Source organism: Vicia villosa, unplaced genomic scaffold (genome assembly GCF_029867415.1).
Source record: "Vicia villosa cultivar HV-30 ecotype Madison, WI unplaced genomic scaffold, Vvil1.0 ctg.000911F_1_1, whole genome shotgun sequence".
Classification (NCBI taxonomy): domain Eukaryota; kingdom Viridiplantae; phylum Streptophyta; class Magnoliopsida; order Fabales; family Fabaceae; genus Vicia; species Vicia villosa.
In genome coordinates this window covers 514,076-536,079 of record NW_026705409.1, presented here as the reverse complement: position 1 = coordinate 536,079, position 22,004 = coordinate 514,076, and the positions used below count along the sequence as shown (strand labels likewise).

General features: G+C 29.1%; 1 protein-coding gene across 1 annotated transcript; it reads right to left on the bottom strand.

Annotated features, from left to right (window-relative positions):
- Positions 1-20,887: 20,887 nt before the first annotated feature.
- Positions 20,888-21,558, bottom strand: LOC131632155 (calmodulin-2/4). The gene has a single exon (XM_058902934.1). The coding sequence runs from the start codon at positions 21,502-21,504 to the stop codon at positions 21,163-21,165; it is 342 nt and encodes a 113-aa protein (XP_058758917.1). The 5' UTR covers positions 21,505-21,558; the 3' UTR covers positions 20,888-21,162.
- Positions 21,559-22,004: the final 446 nt, after the last annotated feature.

Below are 22,004 nucleotides of genomic sequence, written 5' to 3'. Positions count from 1 at the left end.
TATGTTTCAAATGCAACGCAGAGACAAACCAATTGGATGCTTCTTATAAGTCAAGTTAGTGCAATTTGCGCCTATGTATTAGTGTTAGGGGAAGATGCCAATTTATCTGATGTTAAAGTGTTGCAATTCTTTTTTAAAAATACTATATTTTAATAGAAATCATTTAGTATAAATATAAATGTGTCTTCTACTATTTTTTTACATCTCTTCTCATTTTCTATTTAATCTTTTCTTCACTTGTTGTAACATGAGTAGTAAAAGACATGGACATGTTTGTTTTTCGAGAACCAAGCCTCGGATGAAGATGTACTTTTAGAACATCCGGAGTTTCGAACAACTTGAGAGGAATTTGATTTTTTGGTTAGACGGAGAGATTAACGAGTGAAAAAATTATAAGTATTGAGAGATTTGTTTCATAAATCTTTATTGCGGATGACAATGATGATATCCAGCGTATGTGGGTTTTAGTTAAAGATGACAGTGATGCTAGGAATATGATATATGCACTAGATGATATTGTTTTGATTGTTGTATGCTTTTAGATAAGTTGTGGATTTAAGTATTTTTATTTATTGTTTTAATTGTTATATACTCTTAAATATGTTGTGCTGTTTTAGGTGTTTTTATGTTCGTTTTGTTGTAAACAAAAATCGTTATCCATAAAAAATTCAGAGCCTTTCAAAAGTTGGATTTTTTGTTTGCTTCTTGATGATTCAATGTCCTTTTGATAATTTCTGTTTCTGTGGAGAACTGTTTTAAAGTGATTTAAAGTCTGCTCTTATCAATTAATTTAGTGTTGAATTTTAATCTTTCCCATGCCATTATTGGCACCTTTGGTTTGAGAGAATGTTGTATGAAACCAAACACATTATTTTTCTTTTTCTTACATAGAGGATTAGAAGCATCAAGTTTTAGCTTATTTCCTTTTGCCATAGCATATAACATATTTTGAACTAATTGACTCTTGATATGTAATCAAGTCTAATTTTTTTGACAAAATGATGTCACAACTTTGTTGTGGATACTTTCTTCTCTAGTATTTCCATTGTCATGTTCTTCATTCATATTGTTGATGGCATTAGTGACTACTTGAAAGTTAGAAACAACAAAAACAAAAATGCCTTTTCATTCTAAGATTATTTGGAAAAGTGCCATACCTCATTCTAAGTCTGCTAAGGTTTTGGTACTGATCCATAAGATAATACTAATGCTCAGAGGTTGCTATATGCTTTCTATCTACAACCTTTGAAATTCCAATGCAGAATCTTCCAATCAATTATTTCTCCATAGTCTAGTTTTTTCAAAAATTTGGTCTTAGCTTCAAATCATCATAAACCACATAATTGATCTCATGGGAATTATTCTTGTACTAGAATGTGCACATACAAAACATTGGAAGTTTCTTTAAATTGAAACATATTCTAATTTCTAAGACCTTGGCCTGCAAGGCAACTAACTTGGTTCCTTGGCAAATTCGGAACATGTAATGTAATTGTATGACTTTAGCAAATGACTTGCATTGTATAATCACTCAAAATTTTAAAGAGGAAAATCGAGGAAAATCATTGTGTTGACATGCTTGCCTCCATAGATTTGTCAATCCATGATTTTCATTTATGGGATAAGTCTCCCCTCCCTTTAGTCATTATACATGACTTAATTAGGAACAAGTTAAGACTTTCTATCTTTATGTTTCACTAGCCTGTTTGTTTTGTTTGTTGTTAAAGAGTTTTGGTCTAATTTCTCTTTCTTCACTCTTGTATCTTTTCTTTTCTTTTTTTGGTTGCAAAAAAAGTTTAGGTGAGTTGGACTCCTGAAGTTCAACTCAGGATAATCTTCAAAGTTTTAAAAACATTTATAAAAATGTTTACAGATCATCCACATAAAGATCTTCACTTTGGCAGTGGCAGTTAAACTCATTCGAACTCAACGTATGTGAGTTAACTCCTTAAACCAATCTACCTTTGACTTGTACCTTTTCTTTTCCATTTACCAAAAAAAAAAAAATCCCAACACTAAATTAACTTTAGTAAAAAAACACCAAATTTACAAGCACCTACATGTTATGTTTCAATTATTCTCTAACATTAGAATTTTAATTAAAATCAGCCGTCTACCTGTACGATGCATGAAAATTTTTATTGTATTATTATTAATAAATACATACTTAAAAAACTTATTTAAATATTTCATATAATTTTTTTTTATAAAAATATAAAATTTAATGATTTGTATTATGTGAAAAAAATTAATAAGATTTTAAAAAAAATTGAAAAGTGTAAAATTATAAACAAAATTTCATGTACAAATCAATTTTTTATAAATCAACTTGTGTTATATATGTAAATAATAAAGTTCAAAATTAAAGTAAATAAAAATTAGACAAATCATGATAACGTTTGTGCATCTAAGGTATAGATGAGAAAATTGTAAACAACTGTCTGAGAATACGCAACTGGTAGTGTCCATATCTTTTGCGAGGGTAACGTTTGTGCGAACACGTTTGCAAACGAGGGATTAAATCTTGTGGATTATAGTTAATCTTCGAAGATGTTCGTCTCTATTTGTTGTAGCCTTAGTAGAATCATGTTAGAATTTCCTAACTTTTTGTTTATGCTTTAAAGGTGGCTTTGACCTAGTCTTTCCTCTCCTTGTTTGGTTCCTATTTTCTTTCCAATTTTATTAACCTTTACAAAAAAAATTATGATAAACAAAAAAGGAAAAAAATAGTAAATATATATATATATATATATATATATATATATATATATATATATATATATATATATATATATATATATATATATATATATATATATATATATATATATATATATATATATATATATATATATAACGAAGAAATTTAAATAAATTATAGAAGGGTAAACAAACTAAATAGTGTAATAAATTAATAAAATAAATAAAATTGAATTATTTAACTAAACATATTTTAACTCCATAACACATAATTATGTATTTTTTAAAACAAATAATACTATTAGTGAAAAAAATTACAAGATAAAAAAACTACATAAATTTTATTTTAGGTGTCAAAAATGTTTTCATTAAGATGAGTATCCATTGCCATCATACTGTATGAGTAAGTAAGGGGTGGTAGTGGTTGTAGATAGAGTAAAATAAAATAAAATGAGATTCTGATGGCGATAATGACAATAGTTGGAAGAGAGAAATATAGAGAATGAGTAAAATAAAATAGTAGTATATAAATGTTTTTTTATATTGATTGTATTTTAAATTAAAAAAAATTTAAAATAACTGTTATATTAGATTACTAAATACAAAGTTTACATAAAATAATTTGTAACACCCGAGACATATCATTGCCTAGGATAATACATATACGACATTATAACGGTACATGTATATCATACATAAGCAGCGGAATGGGATAAAGTATCAGTACAAAAACCGAAAGTATCATAGCCAAAATACACAAATCCCAATAAGGTACTAATACGTAGTTCAAAAGATACATGACTGAAAGATACAAAATAATGAAACATCGCCAAGAAACACCGTCGCAAGACTAAGTCATTTTACCTTTGCCTTTGTCCTGCCTCGAACCACCTGAAAATAAGATAATTGAAATGGGTGAGATTACTAAATCTCAGTGAGTCTCCCTATCTTAAGGGTTCACTCAGTTCTATAAGGTGCAAACAATCAACGGATCTGCCGCGGATTCGGGGTCTTCCTCACGGTCGGGTACAAATACACAAAAGGGACAATATCATCATTGGAAGTCCCATAACTAACCAATGAGATAGCAACAAACAAATAATCAAACACACAAGTATGAAGATCCGTACCCGTGTACGAGGAATCCAGAAGCACGTTAATGCCTCTATGTCGGTCATATAATCACACCCTCGATGGACTATCTCTCATTCCTAATATCAAGAGACTTGCACACGCACACCGTAAGTTAATTAGATAAGTCTTACATGGAAATTCATATGTGACGAGTTACATCGGTGACATTGCCTATGTGGCGTCGCGGACCAGTCAATCACCATACGCATATGTGATCGCCACACTGGCAAATACGCCATCAAGACTACATGAACAGATTACATGGTCCAAAATCCGGTTACATCGCTGACATACCCATTAAAGGTTCAAAATCCAATCCAACTTCACTCCAAATCAATCTCAACATGCCATAACATTCTAAATCATGTTTATACATACATATAGCATAATTTGACATGAATGAACATATATTATCAACATGCAGCCAGAATTTCTCATCACAATCCCATAAACCTCAATTTCATACATTTCCCCAAAATCCCAAGTCTCTATCTATCGAGACTCACTTTGATGATGATGGAGAAGCTGAGCAACTAGAAGAGGATGATAAAAAACTAGGCTTGAGACATATTCTAATGCATGCAAGAGATGAAGCTTGAATTTGGTGGAGCCTCCCTCTTCCTTTCTTCCTCTCTTCCACGTTTCTTTCTCCTCACACCCTTCTAAAATTATGGTTTTGTTTCAAATGAGAGAGTGAAACATGCCAAACAAATCCCTAACTTGTTCAATTAATGGGTGAAATGACAATAATACCCTAATGAAACTTATTTATCCTTTTCCTCATAAAACAAATAAATAAGGTACTAGTATATATTTATCTACTAATGTTCTTGCCAAATTTAATTAGTGACATCCATTAGTGATAATTATACCGGGTGTTACATAATTATTACAAAAGAAAAATCAAGACGACAAACATCGATAAAATTTTTAGCGCCAAAAAGTTCCTTAAGAGCTTAATAACTTTAAGTAATAAAATAAAATACATCGACGGTAAAGAATTTTACATTATCCGTAAACGTTAAAATTTTATAGATGTTTAACTTTTTTATAACCATATTGAAAATATTATTTAAGAATAATTATGATGCATTGAATTGACTGTGTAAAATATTTTTATAATATTATATGTTTGATATGTTAAAAATACCACATCAAATAAAAAATTACAATGTTTTAATTTTTTTCCAATTAATTAGGTAGTTTTTAAGTTTTGTATTTTTTTTTTGTAATTTATAAAACCATTTAAAAATACCCAAATTACCTTTAGGATTAAAATGCATTATATTATTTCAAAAATATTGAATAATAATTTATAATGACTAACACTATTAAGATGTATAATGCATTAAATTCATTATTACCATTAATTCATTTATAATGCATTAATATTATTTCAAAAATATTGAATAATAATTTATAATGACTAACACTATTAAGTAAATAATTTAATAATAATTACCATTAATTCATTTATAACTCCCAACTAAAATGGATAAAATAACATACCAATTATTGACGGCCCTAAACCCTAAAACCCTGATTTTATTATTATTATTATTATTATTATTATTATTATTATTATTATTATTATTATTATTATTATTATTATTATTATTATTATTATTATTATTATTATTATTATTATTATTATTATTATTTCTTATTATTACTAATTTATCCTTTATAACTTACCAATTATTGATTAATAAATGCCACCCGACTAAAAATGGATTGAAAAATGTTACGTTTCTTTACTTTGGTTTTTTTAAAGATATTGTGTTTACCTTCATTTTATATATTAAGATGCTTATGATTAATTAATAGTTCTGTAGGTGTTCATTTTAATGATATGGAGTTGATATTTTTGTGCAGCATCTATTCCATGCATGCTAAACAAATGACTCAACTGAAAACTCTCAATTTTTAAAAATCTTAAATAAGTGAACACCTATCATAAATAGTGGTTTTGATGAAGATCTTTGAGAATTTGAACTTTGAACACTTATAAAGTTTTTAAGTTTTTATTTTATTAATTTTAAATTATTTAATTTTTTATTTATCATTTATTTATTAATTTTATTTTTATTTTATTTTTTATTTTGAATTTATAAGTATCAACATGCCAAAAATAGAGAAATTGTATATTGAATTTTTATGGTTTGTTTGCTCCTTATTTATGGTTTGGTGCAGAAGATAGATTGTGAAAATAAAACACTAAAAAAATGACAGTTATAACAATAATTTTTTAATTTATTTTTATTTGTCAATATTATAATATTTTTTTTAAGTTTATTGATGTTTGTTAATTTTTTACTTTTTTTTGTAGGTAATTTTAAAGTTCTTTTAATTTTATTGATTTTTGTTAAATTTTGATTTTTTTTAGATAATTTTTGAAATTAAACAAAATATACTTTTTAAACAAAAAATTGTTGAAGATGATGGAAATTTTGAAAATAAATGTTATAATATTTTTCGTTCAAGAATTAATATATATTTTTCCCTCTCGTAAACATAAGTGAATGTATTTAGTTAATTTTTAATAAATATTTCAATTGTGTTTTTATTTTACCTTCATATATGTAAATTTAATTAGGCTCATGAAATCTAACTCTAAGTATAAAATTCATATTTTTCTTATTATTTTAACCACTAATTATATTATTTATTGTTAAAAATATATAAATAATTGTCATAGAGTTAACTGATTTTTAATTGTATTAATTAATTGTATTATTTAAATATTTAATTATATTAATTTATTATATAAAAAGGTTTTATTGTAGGACCTATTTTTATTTCTTATTTAGTTTCTTTTCATTTATTTACTATTCTTTTCTTTTTTTTTTGTCATGATTTGTCTACTTTTTATTTATTTTTAATTTTGAATTCTATTTATGTATACAATATATATATATATATATATATATATATATATATATATATATATATATATATATATATATATATATATATATATATATATATATATATATAACTCATAATTTTCTTTTAAAAGTAGGTTAAATTACAATTTTGATTATCGTATTTTACCTATTTCACGAAATCAGTTTCTCTATTTTATTTTTAAGGTAGTTTTGGTTCTCCATGATCATTTTTCATCCAAAAAAATATTGAAGTTGCATTTTTTTTAATATGTTGCATTTTTTATATGACTCGCGCAAGAATGATGAATTATTTATATTTTAATAGAATTATTAGTAATTTTTAAATAAAAAACTAATAAATTTTAGGACAATACTTAGGTACAATTCATTAGACGTGGTTCTTACTATTTTTCAATCAAAATAGGACAAATATACAGATATATCATTTAGTGAGTGAAAATAGGATAAATTTATATACGAGTAAGAGAAAATCATATATTTATTATATTTCCATTGAAAAATAGTAACAACCACACATAAAAAATTGTACCTAATTGTACCTAAGTTTTGTCTTAAATTTTGTGAGAAATTAAGTGGATAACAGTAAAGAAATTTCTTAAAAATCCAAATTCCAACCATTTAGATATGGAATTGACAGGCTCTCTAATTTGATTGTCACTTAATTCATTTCCACTTCAAAGAAAACAACTATGGCAACTAACTTTGAAAAAAATGATTTCAGAGAAAATTGAAACGCTGTCAGGCCAACAGATAGATTTGGAATTGCCGCTTCTCTAATTTCGTCAGCACTTAATTCATTTCCACTTTAAAGAAAACGTTTTCAGATAAAGGGGACAACATAATAAATTATTTGAAAAATCCGAACTCTAAAAATGGAAATTCTGATGAACGAAGACGAAGTTGTTGTGCGTTAAGTTTAATTATTACAGAGTAACTGAAAACAAAAAATTGTTGTGTGTTATTTTTAATTATTATATAATAAATGAATAATTATTTTTCATATAAATATGACTGAAAACAAAATGTAATCCAACATGTGTAATTTATTAAAAGAATTGTAACATATTTTTCAGTGAGATAGATAAAATAGGAAACTAAATAACTAGTTTTGTAAATTAATATTATTTTAAAACATTATTTAATATTTTAATAAAATATTTAATATTAAATATTTTATAATTTAAAAATAATAAATTTCATTCTTTTGAAATAATTGATTTATAAGTATTGAGAGATTTGTTTCATACATCTTTATTACGGATGACAATGATGATATCCAGCGTATGCGGGTTCTAGTTAAAGATGACAATGATGTTAGGAATATGATATATGCACTAGATGATATTGTTTTGATTGTTGTATGCTTTTAGATAAGTTGTGGTATTAAGTCTTTTTATTTATTGTTTTAATTGTTTTGATTGTTGTATACTCTTAAATATGTTGTACTGTTTTAGGTGTTTTTATGTTCGTTTTGTTGTAAACAAAAATCGTTATCTATAGAAAATTCACAGGCTTTCAAAAGTTGGATTTTTTGTTTGGTTCTTGATGATTCAATGTCCTTTTGATAATCTCTGTTTCTGTGGAGAACTGTTTCAATGTGATTTAAAGTCTGCTCTTAATGTTGGTGCACAAAGAATAAAGATGATGACAAAGAGAATAGCGGCGCAAAGATTAATGAGAGAGAATAAAGTTGTTGATGATAATAAATGATAGCTACTACAAGGCTATTTATACAAAAGAAAATTCTTGCTACATCAGCCCCAACAACATAAACTTAGTGAACAAGTTTAAGGTACAAACAATACAATACTAAGAAATACTAAAGTACCCTTACTACTAAACAGCTAAGCTAATGGGACCCAGAAGGTAACATCTTCTGGTCAACACTATCTTCTGAGTAACCATCAGAAGATCATCCCACATCAGAACTTCTAATGAGTTAGAACTTCTGATGCTCATCTTCTGAATATGAATTACTCTTCAATACCATCCCTTAATTCATATTCTTCAATCAAAGCGTACAACGCCAATTCCATCCCTTAAGAGCAGAAATTGATCCGTCTTGATCGCCTTCGTCAGAACATCAGCCATCTGCTCCTGGGTGCTGCAGTGCACAACTTCTAATGTTCCATTCTGGACTTGGCTTCTCAAGAAATGATGCTTAGTCTCAATATGCTTGCTTCTTCCGTGTAACACCGGATTCTTGGCAAGATTGATTGCAGACTTGTTATCAATCATCAGCTTCAGAGGCTTCTTCACTTTAATCTTCAGATCTTCTAATAAGTTCAGAAGCTATACAACTTGACATGCAGCTACAGCGCATGCGATGTACTCAGCTTCACAGGTTGATAGAGCAACAACAGGTTGCTACTTGGAACTCCAAGAAATAGGACCTCCCAGAAACATGAACAAATATCCAGAAGTACTCCTTCTATCAACTCTGTCTCCACACCAATCAGAATCAGAATAACTCAATAACTCTGATTCTTCCTTTCTCCCAGAAGGAAACAATATGCCATACTTCAGAGTTCCCTTGACATATCTCAAGACTCTAACATCAGCTTGGTAATAGGACCACTTAGGTTTACTCATGAACCTACTAACCAATCCAACTGCATAGCATATATCAGACCTGGTATTACACAAATACCTTAGAGAACCAACCAGCTGTTTGAAGATCGTAGCATTAACATCTTCACCTTCAGAATCAGAGTCCAACTTTTGATTCGTTTCTGACGGTGTAACAGCAGCTTTGCAATTCTCCAGCTTGGATTTCTTCAGAAGTTCTAATTCATACTTCAGCTGATCCAGAATGATACCATCTTCTGAGTACAGAATCTACATCCCTAGAAAATATGACATTTTCCCAAGGTCTGTAATCTCAAACTCATTCATCAGCACCTTCTTGAACTTCATCAGATCTTCTGGACAACTCCCCGTAAGCAGTATGTCATCAACATACAGACACAACAGAATCATATTGCTTCCAGAATGTTGCACATAGACTCCATATTCCATCTCACACTTCTGGAACCCTTGCTTCTTGAAAAATGAATCAATTTTCATATTCCAAGCTCTGGGTGCTTGCTTTAATCCATACAGAGCTTTATGTAATTTGTACACCATCCCTTCCTGATTATTTTTCACAAAGCCAGGTGGTTGTGACACATATACCTCCTCTTGTAATGGACCGTTCAGAAATGCAGACTTTACATCCAGATGCATCAAGGACCAACCTATGTTCGCAGCTAACGCAATCATCAGTCTGATTGTTTCATGTCTAGCTACAGGAGCAAACACCTCAAAGTAATCTAGTCCAGGTTTCTGAAGAAAACCTCTAGCCACTAGCCTCGCTTTGTGTTTACCAACTGATCCATCTGGCTTCAGCTTTACCTTGAAGACCCATCTGACGCTGATGGCTTTCTTCTTCTTTGGAAGTTCTGTCAGCTTCCAAGTCTTGTTTCTTTCTATAGCCTCAAGTTCTTCTTTCATGGCATTCAGCCAGACCTTCTTCTTGAGCGCTTCTTCAATACTCACTGGTTCAGAATCTAATAACATGGCACACTGAATGACATCTCCTTCTGAATCAACTTCTGTGTCTTGCAACATGTCAAAATCTGCAAACCTTCTAGGTATTGTTCTGACTCTTTGTGGCCGTTGAGCTACTTCAGAGTCAACTACTCCAGAGTCACCACCTCCAGAGTCTCCACCTTCATGATCATCTCCAGAAGCTTGTCCTCCAGACTCTACATCTTCAGAGTTTTCCCTTCCAGAATCATGACTACCACCAGATTCTGGGTCATCATCAGAATCTGGATCAGAATCAGATTCACCATCTGACTCATCTTCAGAAGATGCTTCATCTTCTGACTCTAACTCTTCTTCAAAGTTATCTCTACCTCAGAAGTTGGTTGAGACTCTCTCCAATCCCAAACTTCTGATTCCTTCACAATGACGTCTCTGCTGACTTCAACTCTATTAGTTTCTGGACAATAGAGCTTGTATGCACCTGTACTGTGGTACCCCACCAATAACATCACTTTGCTTCTATCATCCAGCTTCTTTCTTCTAGCTTCTAGAACATGTTTGTAACACACAGAACCAAAAACCTTCAGATGACTAACACTTTGCTTCTCTTTAGTCCACTTCTCTAAAGGAACAATTTCCCTCAGCCTCTTCGTTGGACACCTGTTGAGAACATATGCTGCAGTAGCAACACCTTCTCCCCATAGATTATGAGGAAGCTTCTTCTCTTTTAGCATACTTCTCGTCATATCAAGCAAATTACGGTTTCTACGTTCAGCAAGACCATTGTGTTGAGGAGTATAAGGAGCAGTAACCTCATGCTCAATTCCATTATCATCACAGAACTTCTGGAATTCCGTAGAGTTATACTCACCTCCACCACCCGTTCTGAGAATCTTTATCTTCTGACCACTTTGCTTCTCAGCTTTCACCTTGAACTTCTGGAATTCTGTGAACACCTCAGTCTTAAACCTGACGAACCTCTTCGTTGTTCCACACACATCAGAGTGCACTACTCCCAGAGCATGCTTTGCTCTTGGAGCAACTTCTGATACAAATGGCAATCTGGGTTGTTTGCCTTTCATGCATACCTCACATGACTTCTCAGGCTTCACAATCTTAGGAATGCCACGTACAAGCTTCTTAGAACTTAGATGCCCCAGGCTTCTATAGTTCAAGTGCCCCAACCTCTTGTGCCACAGCTTACTATCACCTTCTGAGCCTTCAACACTCAGACACTCTGTTTCAGCTGTTTCTACATTCACCTTGAATGTTCTGTTGCTTCCCTGTTCAGATTGCATAATCAACTTCTGATTGGAATCATACAACTTCAAGAGGTTGTTCTTCATAACAACTGAGAAACCTTTCTCAATGAGCTGACCTACACTCATTAGATTGCTTCTAATTCCAGGAACATACCAAACATCCTTGATCAGAACAGTCTTCCCATTCTTCACTTTGACTTTGACATTTCCCATAACTTCTGCATAAAGATACTTATCATCAGCACATCTGATTTTTGTCCTCCTTTCAGAGTCAAAATCTATCAGCCATTATTTGTTTCCAGTCAAGTGATTTGAACACCCAGTGTCCATATACCACCACTCTGACGAACATCTTCCGTCAGACTCTGAAGCCATCAATAGCACAGGTTCGTCATCAGAATCACCTCTAGCTATATTTGCTTCTTCTGATTTCCTTCCTTTGTTTGCCAAACAGTCTCTAGCAAAATGGCCAAACTGTTTGCAACAGTAACATTGAACTTTCTTCTTATACTTTCCCTTCTGATATCTCTTCTCATCAGAAGTTGAGGCTTCCTTCTGAAATCTATCACCACGTCTATGCTTCTAGTCCTTCTTGACAAAAGAAGCCTTCAGAGCTTGCTCAACTTCTCTCTCAGAAGTTCTCTCAGTCAAACGCAACTCTTGTGCTTCTAAACTGCTTTGCAACTCTTCTATTCTCATGATTTCCAGATCTTTAGAATGTTCAATAGATACAACAATATAATCAAATTTAGGAGTAAGAGACCTCAATATCTTCTCTGTGATTACTTGTTCAGAAAGAGTTTCTCCGCAAGCCTTCATCTCATTAGTGATCACAATCACTCTAGAGATATACTCAGAAACTTTCTCATTGTTCTTCATGTTGAGATTTTCATATTGCTTTCTCAGGGATTGAAGCTTCACCTTCTTTACTGATACGTCACCACCGTAACACCTGACCAGTATATCCCACGCCTCCTTAGACGTCATAGCATCAGAAATCTTCTCAAACACTTTCACATCCACACACTGATGGATGAAGAACAACGCCTTTTGATCTCTCTTGTTCGTTTCTCTCTGCGCTTCTCTTTGTTCTTCCGTTGCATCCACTGCAACCAGAACATATCCTTTAGTGACAAGATCTAAAACATCTTGAGCACCAAATAATACACGCATTTGAATCATCCATCTATTCCAGTTTTTACCATCAAGAACTGGAAGTTTGGTATTCAAGTTGCTTTCACTCATCTTTAAACTTGTGCAAAAAAATCAGATTTCACTCACACTCACACAATGTTTCCCAACCCACAAACAACCAAGAAAAATGTGATTCAACACAACTTTGTTTCCCAGAAACAAAATCAATCACACAGTCACACAAACTCACGTTCATTCGTGTTTCCCTGTGTTTGGAACCGGAGCTCTAGATACCAATTGTTGGTGCACAAAGAATAAAGATGATGACAAAGAGAATAACGGCGCAAAGATTAATGAGAGAGAATAAAGTTGTTGATGATAATAAATGATAGCTACTACAAGACTATTTATACAAAAAAAAATTCTTGCCACATCAGCCCTAACAGCATAAACTTAGTGAACAAGTTTAAGGTACAAACAATACAATACTAAGAAATACTAAAATACCCTTACTACTAAACAGCTAAGCTAATGGGACCCAGAAGGTAACATCTTCTGGTCAACACTATCTTCTGAGTAACCATGAGAAGATCATCCCACATCAAAACTTCTAATGAGTTAGAACTTCTGATGCTCATCTTCTGAATATGAATTACTCTTCAATACTTATGAATTAATTTAATACTTATGAATTAATTTAGTGTTAAATTTTAATCTTTCCCATGCCATTATTGGCACCTTTGGTTTGAGAGAATGTTGTATGAAACCAAACACATTATTTTTCTTTTTCTTACATAGAGGATTAGAAGCATCAACTTTTAGCTTATATCCTTTTGCCATAGCATACAACATATTTTGGACTAATTGACTCTTGATATGTAATCAAGTCTATTTTTTTTGACAAAATGATGTCACAACTTTGTTGTGGATACTTTCTTCTCTAGTATTTCCATTGTCGTGTTCTTCATTCTGATTTTATATTATTTTTGGCAGTGGCAACTTTTTTTTTAATCCTTTAATCTGTTGTTTGAGATGTGACATTCCTTGCATATGCATTTCACATGGTTAAATATTTATAGAATGTGCACATACAAAACATTGGAAGTTTCTTTAAATTGAAACATATTATAAGACCTTGGCCTGCAAGACAACTAACTTGGTTCCTTGGCAACTTCGGAACATGTAGAGTAATTGTATGACTTTAGCAAATGACTTGCATTGTATAATCACTCAAATTTTTAAAGAGGAAAATCGAGGAAAATCATTCTGTTGACATGCTTGCCTCCATAGATTTGTCAATCCCTGATTTTTATTTATGGGATAAGTCTCCCCTCCCTTTAGTCATTATACATGAATTAATTAGGAACAAGTTAACACTTCCTAACTTTATGTTTGACTAGGCTGTTTGTTTTGTTTGTTGTTAAAGAGTTTTGGTCTAATTTCTCTTTCTTCACTCTTGTATCTTTTTTTTTCTTCTTTTTTTGTTTATAAAAAAAGTTTAGGTGAGTTGGACTCCAAAAGTTCAACAATCTTCAAGACTCAAAAAACATTTATAAAAGTATTTATAGATTATTCATAAAATGATCCTCACTTCGACAATGACAGTTAAACTCACACGAACTCTAGGTGTGTTAGTTAACTCCTTAAATCAATCTACCTTTGACTTGTACTATTTCTTTTCCATTTAGAAAAAAAAATCCCAGCACTAAATTAACTTTAGTAAAATAACACCAAATTTACAAGCACGTACATGTTATGTTTCAATTATTCTCTAACATTAGAATTTAATTAAAATCAGTCGTCTATCCGTACGATGCACGGTAAATTTTATTTTATTATTATTATTAATAAATTCATATTTACAAAACTTATTTAAATATTTCATATATTTTTTTTTTAATAAAAATATCAAATTTAATGATTTGTATTATGTGAAAAAAATTAATAAAATTTTTTTAAAAAATGAAAATCCCTAACTTGTTCAAATGAGAGAGTGAGACATGCCAAACAAATCCCTAACTTGTTCAATTAATGGGTGAAATGACAATAATACCCTAATGAAACTTATTTATCCTTTTCCTCGTAAAACAAATAAATAAGGTGCTAGTATACATTTATCTACTAATGTTCTTGCCAAATTTAATTAGTGACATCTATTAGTGATAATTATACCGGGTATTACATAATTATTACAACAATAAAAATCAAGACTTGACAAACATCAATACGATTTTTGGCGCCAAAAAGTCCTTTAAGAGACTTAACAACTTTAATTAATAAGATTTTTGGCGCCAAAATATTTCTTAAGAGACTTAACAACTTTAATTAATAAGATAAGATGCATCGACACCGTAAAAAATTTTACATTATCCGTAAATGTTAAATTTTTGTAGATGTTTAGCTTTTTTTATAATCGTATATAAAATATTACTTTTGAATAATTTTAATGCTTGAATTGACTGTGTAAAATATTTTTATAATAATATATTATCTTAGTACTTGTTTGATATGTTAAAAATATCACATCAAATAAAAAAATTACAATGTTTTAATTTTTTTTCCAATTAATTATGTAGTTTTTAAGTTTTGTATCTTCTTTTTGTAATTTATAAAACCATTTTAAAATACCCAAATTAACTTTAGAATTAAAATGCATTATATTATTTCAAAAATATTGAATAATAATTTATAATGACTAAGGGTGTGTTTGTTTCATGGATACAAAATATATTCTTGGGAATTTAAGGATGGAAATAAAAATACCTATGTTTGTTAGAAGGGAATAAAAAATTGTTCCTAGAAAAAAATTATACCCAGGAAAGAATATCTCCCATGTTTAATGGCTTTCTAATCCCCTCTCATAAGTGTGGGAATCTTTTATTCCCGGCGGTTACCACCAAAATAGTAGTTACCTCCACTACTATATACTATTTTATTTATAATTACTATTTTCTATCTATAATTATAATATATTATTAATTAAAAATAATTTAAAAATAAAAGATTCCTAAACTTTTTAAAATACTTTCCAAACACTTTTTATAAAAACTTATTCCTTAGAATGTTATGTCTGGGAAAATTATTCCTAAAATTAATTTTTTATACCGTGAAACAAACGCATTAAGTATTTATAACTACTTTAGGAGAAAGTATAAGGATTCGTTGTCTTTACAATCAAATTATCAAATAGGATGAAGTATAGGGATCAGGATTCAAACCCGAATCGTCAGATAAGTTATTTTCTCAATGAAACTATTAGGGTGCGTTTGATTAGCAAATTATGAAATATTGGACAGAACAGTACAGAACAGTACAAGATAACTTTTTGTATTGTACTGTGTTTTATAGTTATTGGACTGGACAACAATATAATTTTTATTAAAACATTTTTTTGATATATATAAAATATTAATATTATATTTATGAATTAAAATATTAAATAATAAGAAAAAGAGTAAAAAATAATTTTTTAAACTTTTTTTTTGATAATTAGTGCTTGAGACAAAAAGTTGTCCCATGGTTTAGTGGGGGGACAAGAAATTATGGTTTTGTCCAGTACCATGATTAGTTTCTGCATCAAACAGAGTACAAAAAAAGTTGTCCTGTCCAGTACCTCGTTTTTTAGCAAATCAAACGCACCCTTAGGTTGTAATATTGATTTTGCATTTATTTCATTTAATAGTAGTTTTTAGTGATTTTAATTAAAGTAATTTATTTTTATATTAATTTAATACTAATGTTTTTTTTTTCATTATCAATATTTTATTATTTATATTTTATTGTATATTAAATTATTTTTTCAAGAGTGAATGCTATATTATAAAGTAAGAATCATCTCTTTTATTCTTGTGTTAACAATAACATTCATTCACTTTCACTTCCTTAAACAAGTCATATTTTCCAAAATTTTTGATAGATTTCTCTCTTCTAAAACATTTGCACTTAAGAGACAACTTACTGTTTTTCCAAATTAATCTTTTTATTCTAGACTCAGGTAAATAGAATCTCTAGATACTGTTTTTTTTTTCAAAAAAAAATACCAAAGTTTATAATTTATTTTAGTTAATATTACATATTATTATTGTACTAAATTATAATCCTACAACTTCTTCTCCCAAAAATTTTCTCCAAAATTAATTTACATATTAATTAAAATAAAATTTTAACAATAATAATAATAATCATATTTAATTAAAATTAATAATAATAATAATAATAAAATTCATTAACCCTCTAACTTCACTAATTCATTTATAACTCCCAACTAAAATGGATAAAATAACATAGTTATAATTGATTTTATTATTATTATTATTATTATTATTATTATTATTATTATTATTATTATTATTATTATTATTTCTTATTATTTTTAATTTATCCTTTATAACTTACCAGTTATTGATTAATAAATGCCACTGACTAAAAATCGATTAAAAAATGTTACGTTTCTATACCTTTGGTTTTTTTCTTAAAGATATCGTGTTTACCTTCATTTTATATATTAAGATGCTTATGATTAATTAATAGTTCACTAGGTATTCATTGTAATGATATGGAGTTGATAATTTTTGTGCAGCATCTATTCCATGCATGTTAAACAAATGACTCAACTTAAAACTCACAATTTTTTAAAATCTTAAATAAGTGAACACCTATCATAAATAGTGGTTTTGGTGAAGATCTTTGAGAATTTGAACTTTGAACACTTATAAAGTTTTTAAGTTTTTATTTTATTAAATTTTAATTATTAATTTTTTTATTTATGTATTTTATTAATTTGTAATTATTTAATTTTTTTATTTTGAATTTATAAGTATCAACATGCCAAAAATAGAGAAATTGTATATTGAATTCATTCGTTCTTTTTTCTAATAATTTCCTCCACACCATTAATATATTTTTTCTTATGGTTTGTTTGCTCTTATTTATGGTTTAGTGCAGAAGTTAGATTTTGGAAAATAAAACACTAAAAAATGACTGTTATGACAATAATTTTTTAATTCATTTTTATTTTTCAATATTATAATATATTTTAAATTTATTGATGTTTGTTAATTTTTGATTATTTTTTTGTAGGTATCAATTTTGAATTTCTTTTAATTTTATTGATCTTTGTTAAATTTTGATTTTTTTTTAGATAATTTTTTTGAAATATTACAAAATATACTTTCTTTTATAATTTTTTTTGTTAAAGATGAGGGAATTTTGAAAATAAATGTTACAATATTTTTCATTCAAGAATTAATATATATTTTCTCTCGAATGTGAATGTATTTAATTAATCTTTTTTGAACTCTTCAATTTTATCATTTATCATTTTAAAAAATTTGTTATTACTTTTATTTTTATTGTTGCTTTACACATATCTTATTAGTAAAATATTCATAAATTTTTATTAAGTAGTCAAATAAAATAATTAATTTATATTTTAAATTAAAAGCACAATCCAATATAAAAACATTTAGATATCATTATGTCATTGTATTCATTCTCTTGCTCTCTACCAACCTTATTACTAGGGGTGGAAATAGGCTAGGCTAGGCTAGGCTTTAGAAGGCCTGAGTCTGACCTACGATAAACTTAAATGGCCTAAGCCTGGCCTACGGCCTATCATAGGCTCAGTTTTTTGGCCTGACCTGGCCTTTTTAAAAGCCTGGCCTGGCCTGAAAGCTTATTTAAAAAGTCTGTCTCTCATTAAAGTTTTCAATTAATCTATATAACTTAAGAAGTCTTGTAGGTCATATATAAGTGAACCTATTTAGCATTGCCTATTTAGTTTTTTTTAATATATATACATACATGAACCAACTTATTTAACATATTTCTAATATATATAAAAATATAGGCCGGGCTATAAGGCTTCATAGGCTTTAATAATAGCCTAAGCCTGGCCTATTTAATAAAATAGGCTTTTAAAAAAGCCTAAGCCTGGTCTCTTTATTAAATAGGCTTGGCCTGGCCTAAGCCTATGTAGGCTAGGCCGTAGGCCCCTGTAGGCCGGCCTGGCCTATTCCCACCCCTACTTATTACTACCACAATCTCATTTTATTTTATTTTATTCTTTTCTCTATCACCACTACCACCACTTACTAATGTTAATGAAAACTTTTTCCCCTAAAATAAATTTCATTGTTTTCTTATTATTTTACCCACTAATTATATTATTTATTGCTAAAAATATAAAAATAATTGTCATAGAGTTAACTTATTTATAATTAAATTATTTAATTGTATTATTTAAATATTTAATTATATTAATTTATTATATAACAATTTTTTATTCCACGACCTATTTTTATTTCTTACTTAGTTTCTTTTCATTTATTTTCTATTCTATTCTTTTTTTTCTTTGTCATGATTTGTGTATTTTTTATTTATTTTATATTTTGAATTCTATTATTTATGTATACAAGAACTGAATATATATATATATATATATATATATATATATATATATATATATATATATATATATATATATATATATATATATATATATATATATATATATATATATATATATATATATATATTAAAAACTCATAAATTATTCATATTTTTTCTAAAAAGTAGGTTAAATTACAGTTTTGATCCTTCTATTTTATCCGTCTCACGAAATCAGTCTCACTATTTTATTTTTTAGACAGTTTTGGTCCCCTCATCATTTTTCATCCAAAAAATATTGAAGTTGCATTTTTTTAAAATATGTTGCATTGTTTATATGACTTGCATAAAACAGATGAATTATTTATATTTTAATGGAATTATTAGTTATTTTAAAATAAAACTAATAAATTATTTATAAGAAATTAATTGGGAAGAAATTTCTTAAAAATTCAAACTCACACGAAAAAGAAGATGAATTAGTTTTTGTTTTTTAATATAGATAAATGATGAACGAGTCCCACTACCGGGTCAATCACCACCCCTCAACTTTGTTTAAACTCCGAGATTTAAACCATGTGAATGTGTGAATGGAAGAGAAACAGATTAGGAAATAAACTCATTCGCTTCTCTCTATTGTGTAAATGAAAACATCATTCTCATCAATATTTATTAAGCTTTTATGTATTTTTGTTGGTATTTTTCTTAAAAGAATTAATTTGCGATTTGAATCACACAAAAATATATAAATGGTAGAGAAACAGATTTAGGACTACACTCACTCATTTCTCTCCCACTAATGTTGGTAATAGTGTGATTCGCATCATTATTTATGAGATGTTTTGAAAATTGAAAAACAAAAGAAAATGACAAGGTAAATTCTATCCTAATATTAACATAGCAAAGGTTTGGATTTAGTTCTAAAGTGAGCATGCAATTACAAGTGCATCTCATATGTCTTCAAAAGGACCTCCAATTATGCAAAAGTGCATCTCATATGAGCTACAACTACGAACATACATGGATCGAGTGTCAAAGAATTAATCTAATCACAAACCTCTACTGTATACACACAAAAACGGTGGCAAAATTCAATTTACAAGTCAATTAATCAAATCAATTTGCACAAAGTATCAAAATCAGAACAATTAAGAACATGTTTAAGGAAACGGCTCGTTTAAAATAAAAAACAATTTGTAAAAAAACTAAAAAAATATATCAAAAATATCTAAACACATCAAAGTATTTAAATTGTATTTTCATCTATTTTTTATTTCATCTAAAATCAATTTACCAAGTTAGAAAAGAAACAAAATTAAAACAAAAGTATAACAAACAGGGTGCATTAACAGGGTGTGAAAAAGAAAAAAGCATTAGGCCCATGATTCACGTGTGACTTATATTATTTGTAATCGTATGGTATAGTGTCAAAAGACAAAACAAAAGTATACCAACTCCGGTCGTCTTCTCTATCCAGAACTCAAATCCTTCATTGAAATGCAACTCAACATCATAACAACACTCATTAAAATAAGGGACTAAATGACTAGTTTTGTAAATCGATATTATTTCAAAACATCGTTTAATACTTTAATAAAATATTTAATATTGAATATTTTATAATTTATAATTTTAAAAATAATAAATTTTATTCTTTTGAAATAATTGCTACATTGGTTAAGTTGTTTTTATATAATTGTTTCTACTATTGTGATTTGAGTATTACATTATTTTATTAAACAAAAATTGTGGTTATTTTATTACGCTTAAATGATAACATTTCAAGTGCATCATAACTTAAAACTTAGACAAAAAAAAAAAAAAAGACAAAACTTAAAGGGATAAATCTAATAGTGAAACTTATAAAATCGCATACGTAACATTCGTAACCATTCACCAAAAAATGACAAGTGGTAGAACCTGAAGTGAAATCAACATTACAACTTTTTTAAGGAACAAAATTACAAGAAAAGCTATTAAGACACCATTCGACAGCAATCATGAGTAGCAACACTTACCACTAATTAACATTTAACCATGAATTAAAAATGTAAGAAACGACAACGACTACTACAAAGCACTGTTATACAAGTAATAGGAGAGATCAATCACTTGGCCATCATCACCTTAACGAATTCCTCGTAGTTTATTTGGCCATCACCATCAACATCAGCCTCTCGAATCATCTCATCGACTTCTTCATCAGTGAGCTTCTCACCAAGGTTGGTCATCACATGGCGAAGCTCGGCAGCAGAGATGAATCCATTCTGATCCTTGTCGAAAACCCGAAATGCCTCTTTCAGCTCCTCCTCAGAGTCGGTGTCCTTCATCTTCCTTGCCATGAGGTTGAGAAACTCAGGGAAGTCAATGGTACCATTCCCGTCAGCATCTACTTCATTGATCATGTCTTGAAGCTCTGCCTCAGTTGGGTTTTGTCCCAATGATCGCATAACAGTTCCAAGCTCCTTCGTTGTGATGCAACCTGCAAATTCAAACCATATATAATTATCATCAACAACAAATTTATAACTTCATCAATTAATTCCCACATATGATTACTTCTTTATTAAACTTTTGACTTTTTAACTAGGCAGCTGAAAACTAGTTTGATGGTTATGGTTAGTTACAATTACACACCCTGTTAGAATTAGTTGCATTGATTAAAATATCACCAAATACGATTTATCAACAAATATCATTGATTAAAATATCAACAAATACGATTTATGGTTCCTTCTCCGTTTTCTAGAATGATCCCCGCTCCGCTGCCAGTTGAGCTTGACGTCCCGTCCACATATATGGTCCATCTCTGGGCGTTGTTGTTTGTTGTTTCGGGGAAGGCCATTTCGGCCACGAAATCTGCCAAGACCTGTGCCTTAAGGGCTTTTCTTCCTTCGTACTTGATGTCGAACTCTGCAAGATCTAATGACCAACAGAGCATCCTTTCGGC

What these genes read in the sequence shown, in the direction of transcription:
- LOC131632155 (XM_058902934.1), bottom strand. Translation starts at nt 21,504, where the DNA reads ATGCGATCATTGGGACAAAACCCAACTGAGGCAGAGCTTCAAGACATG.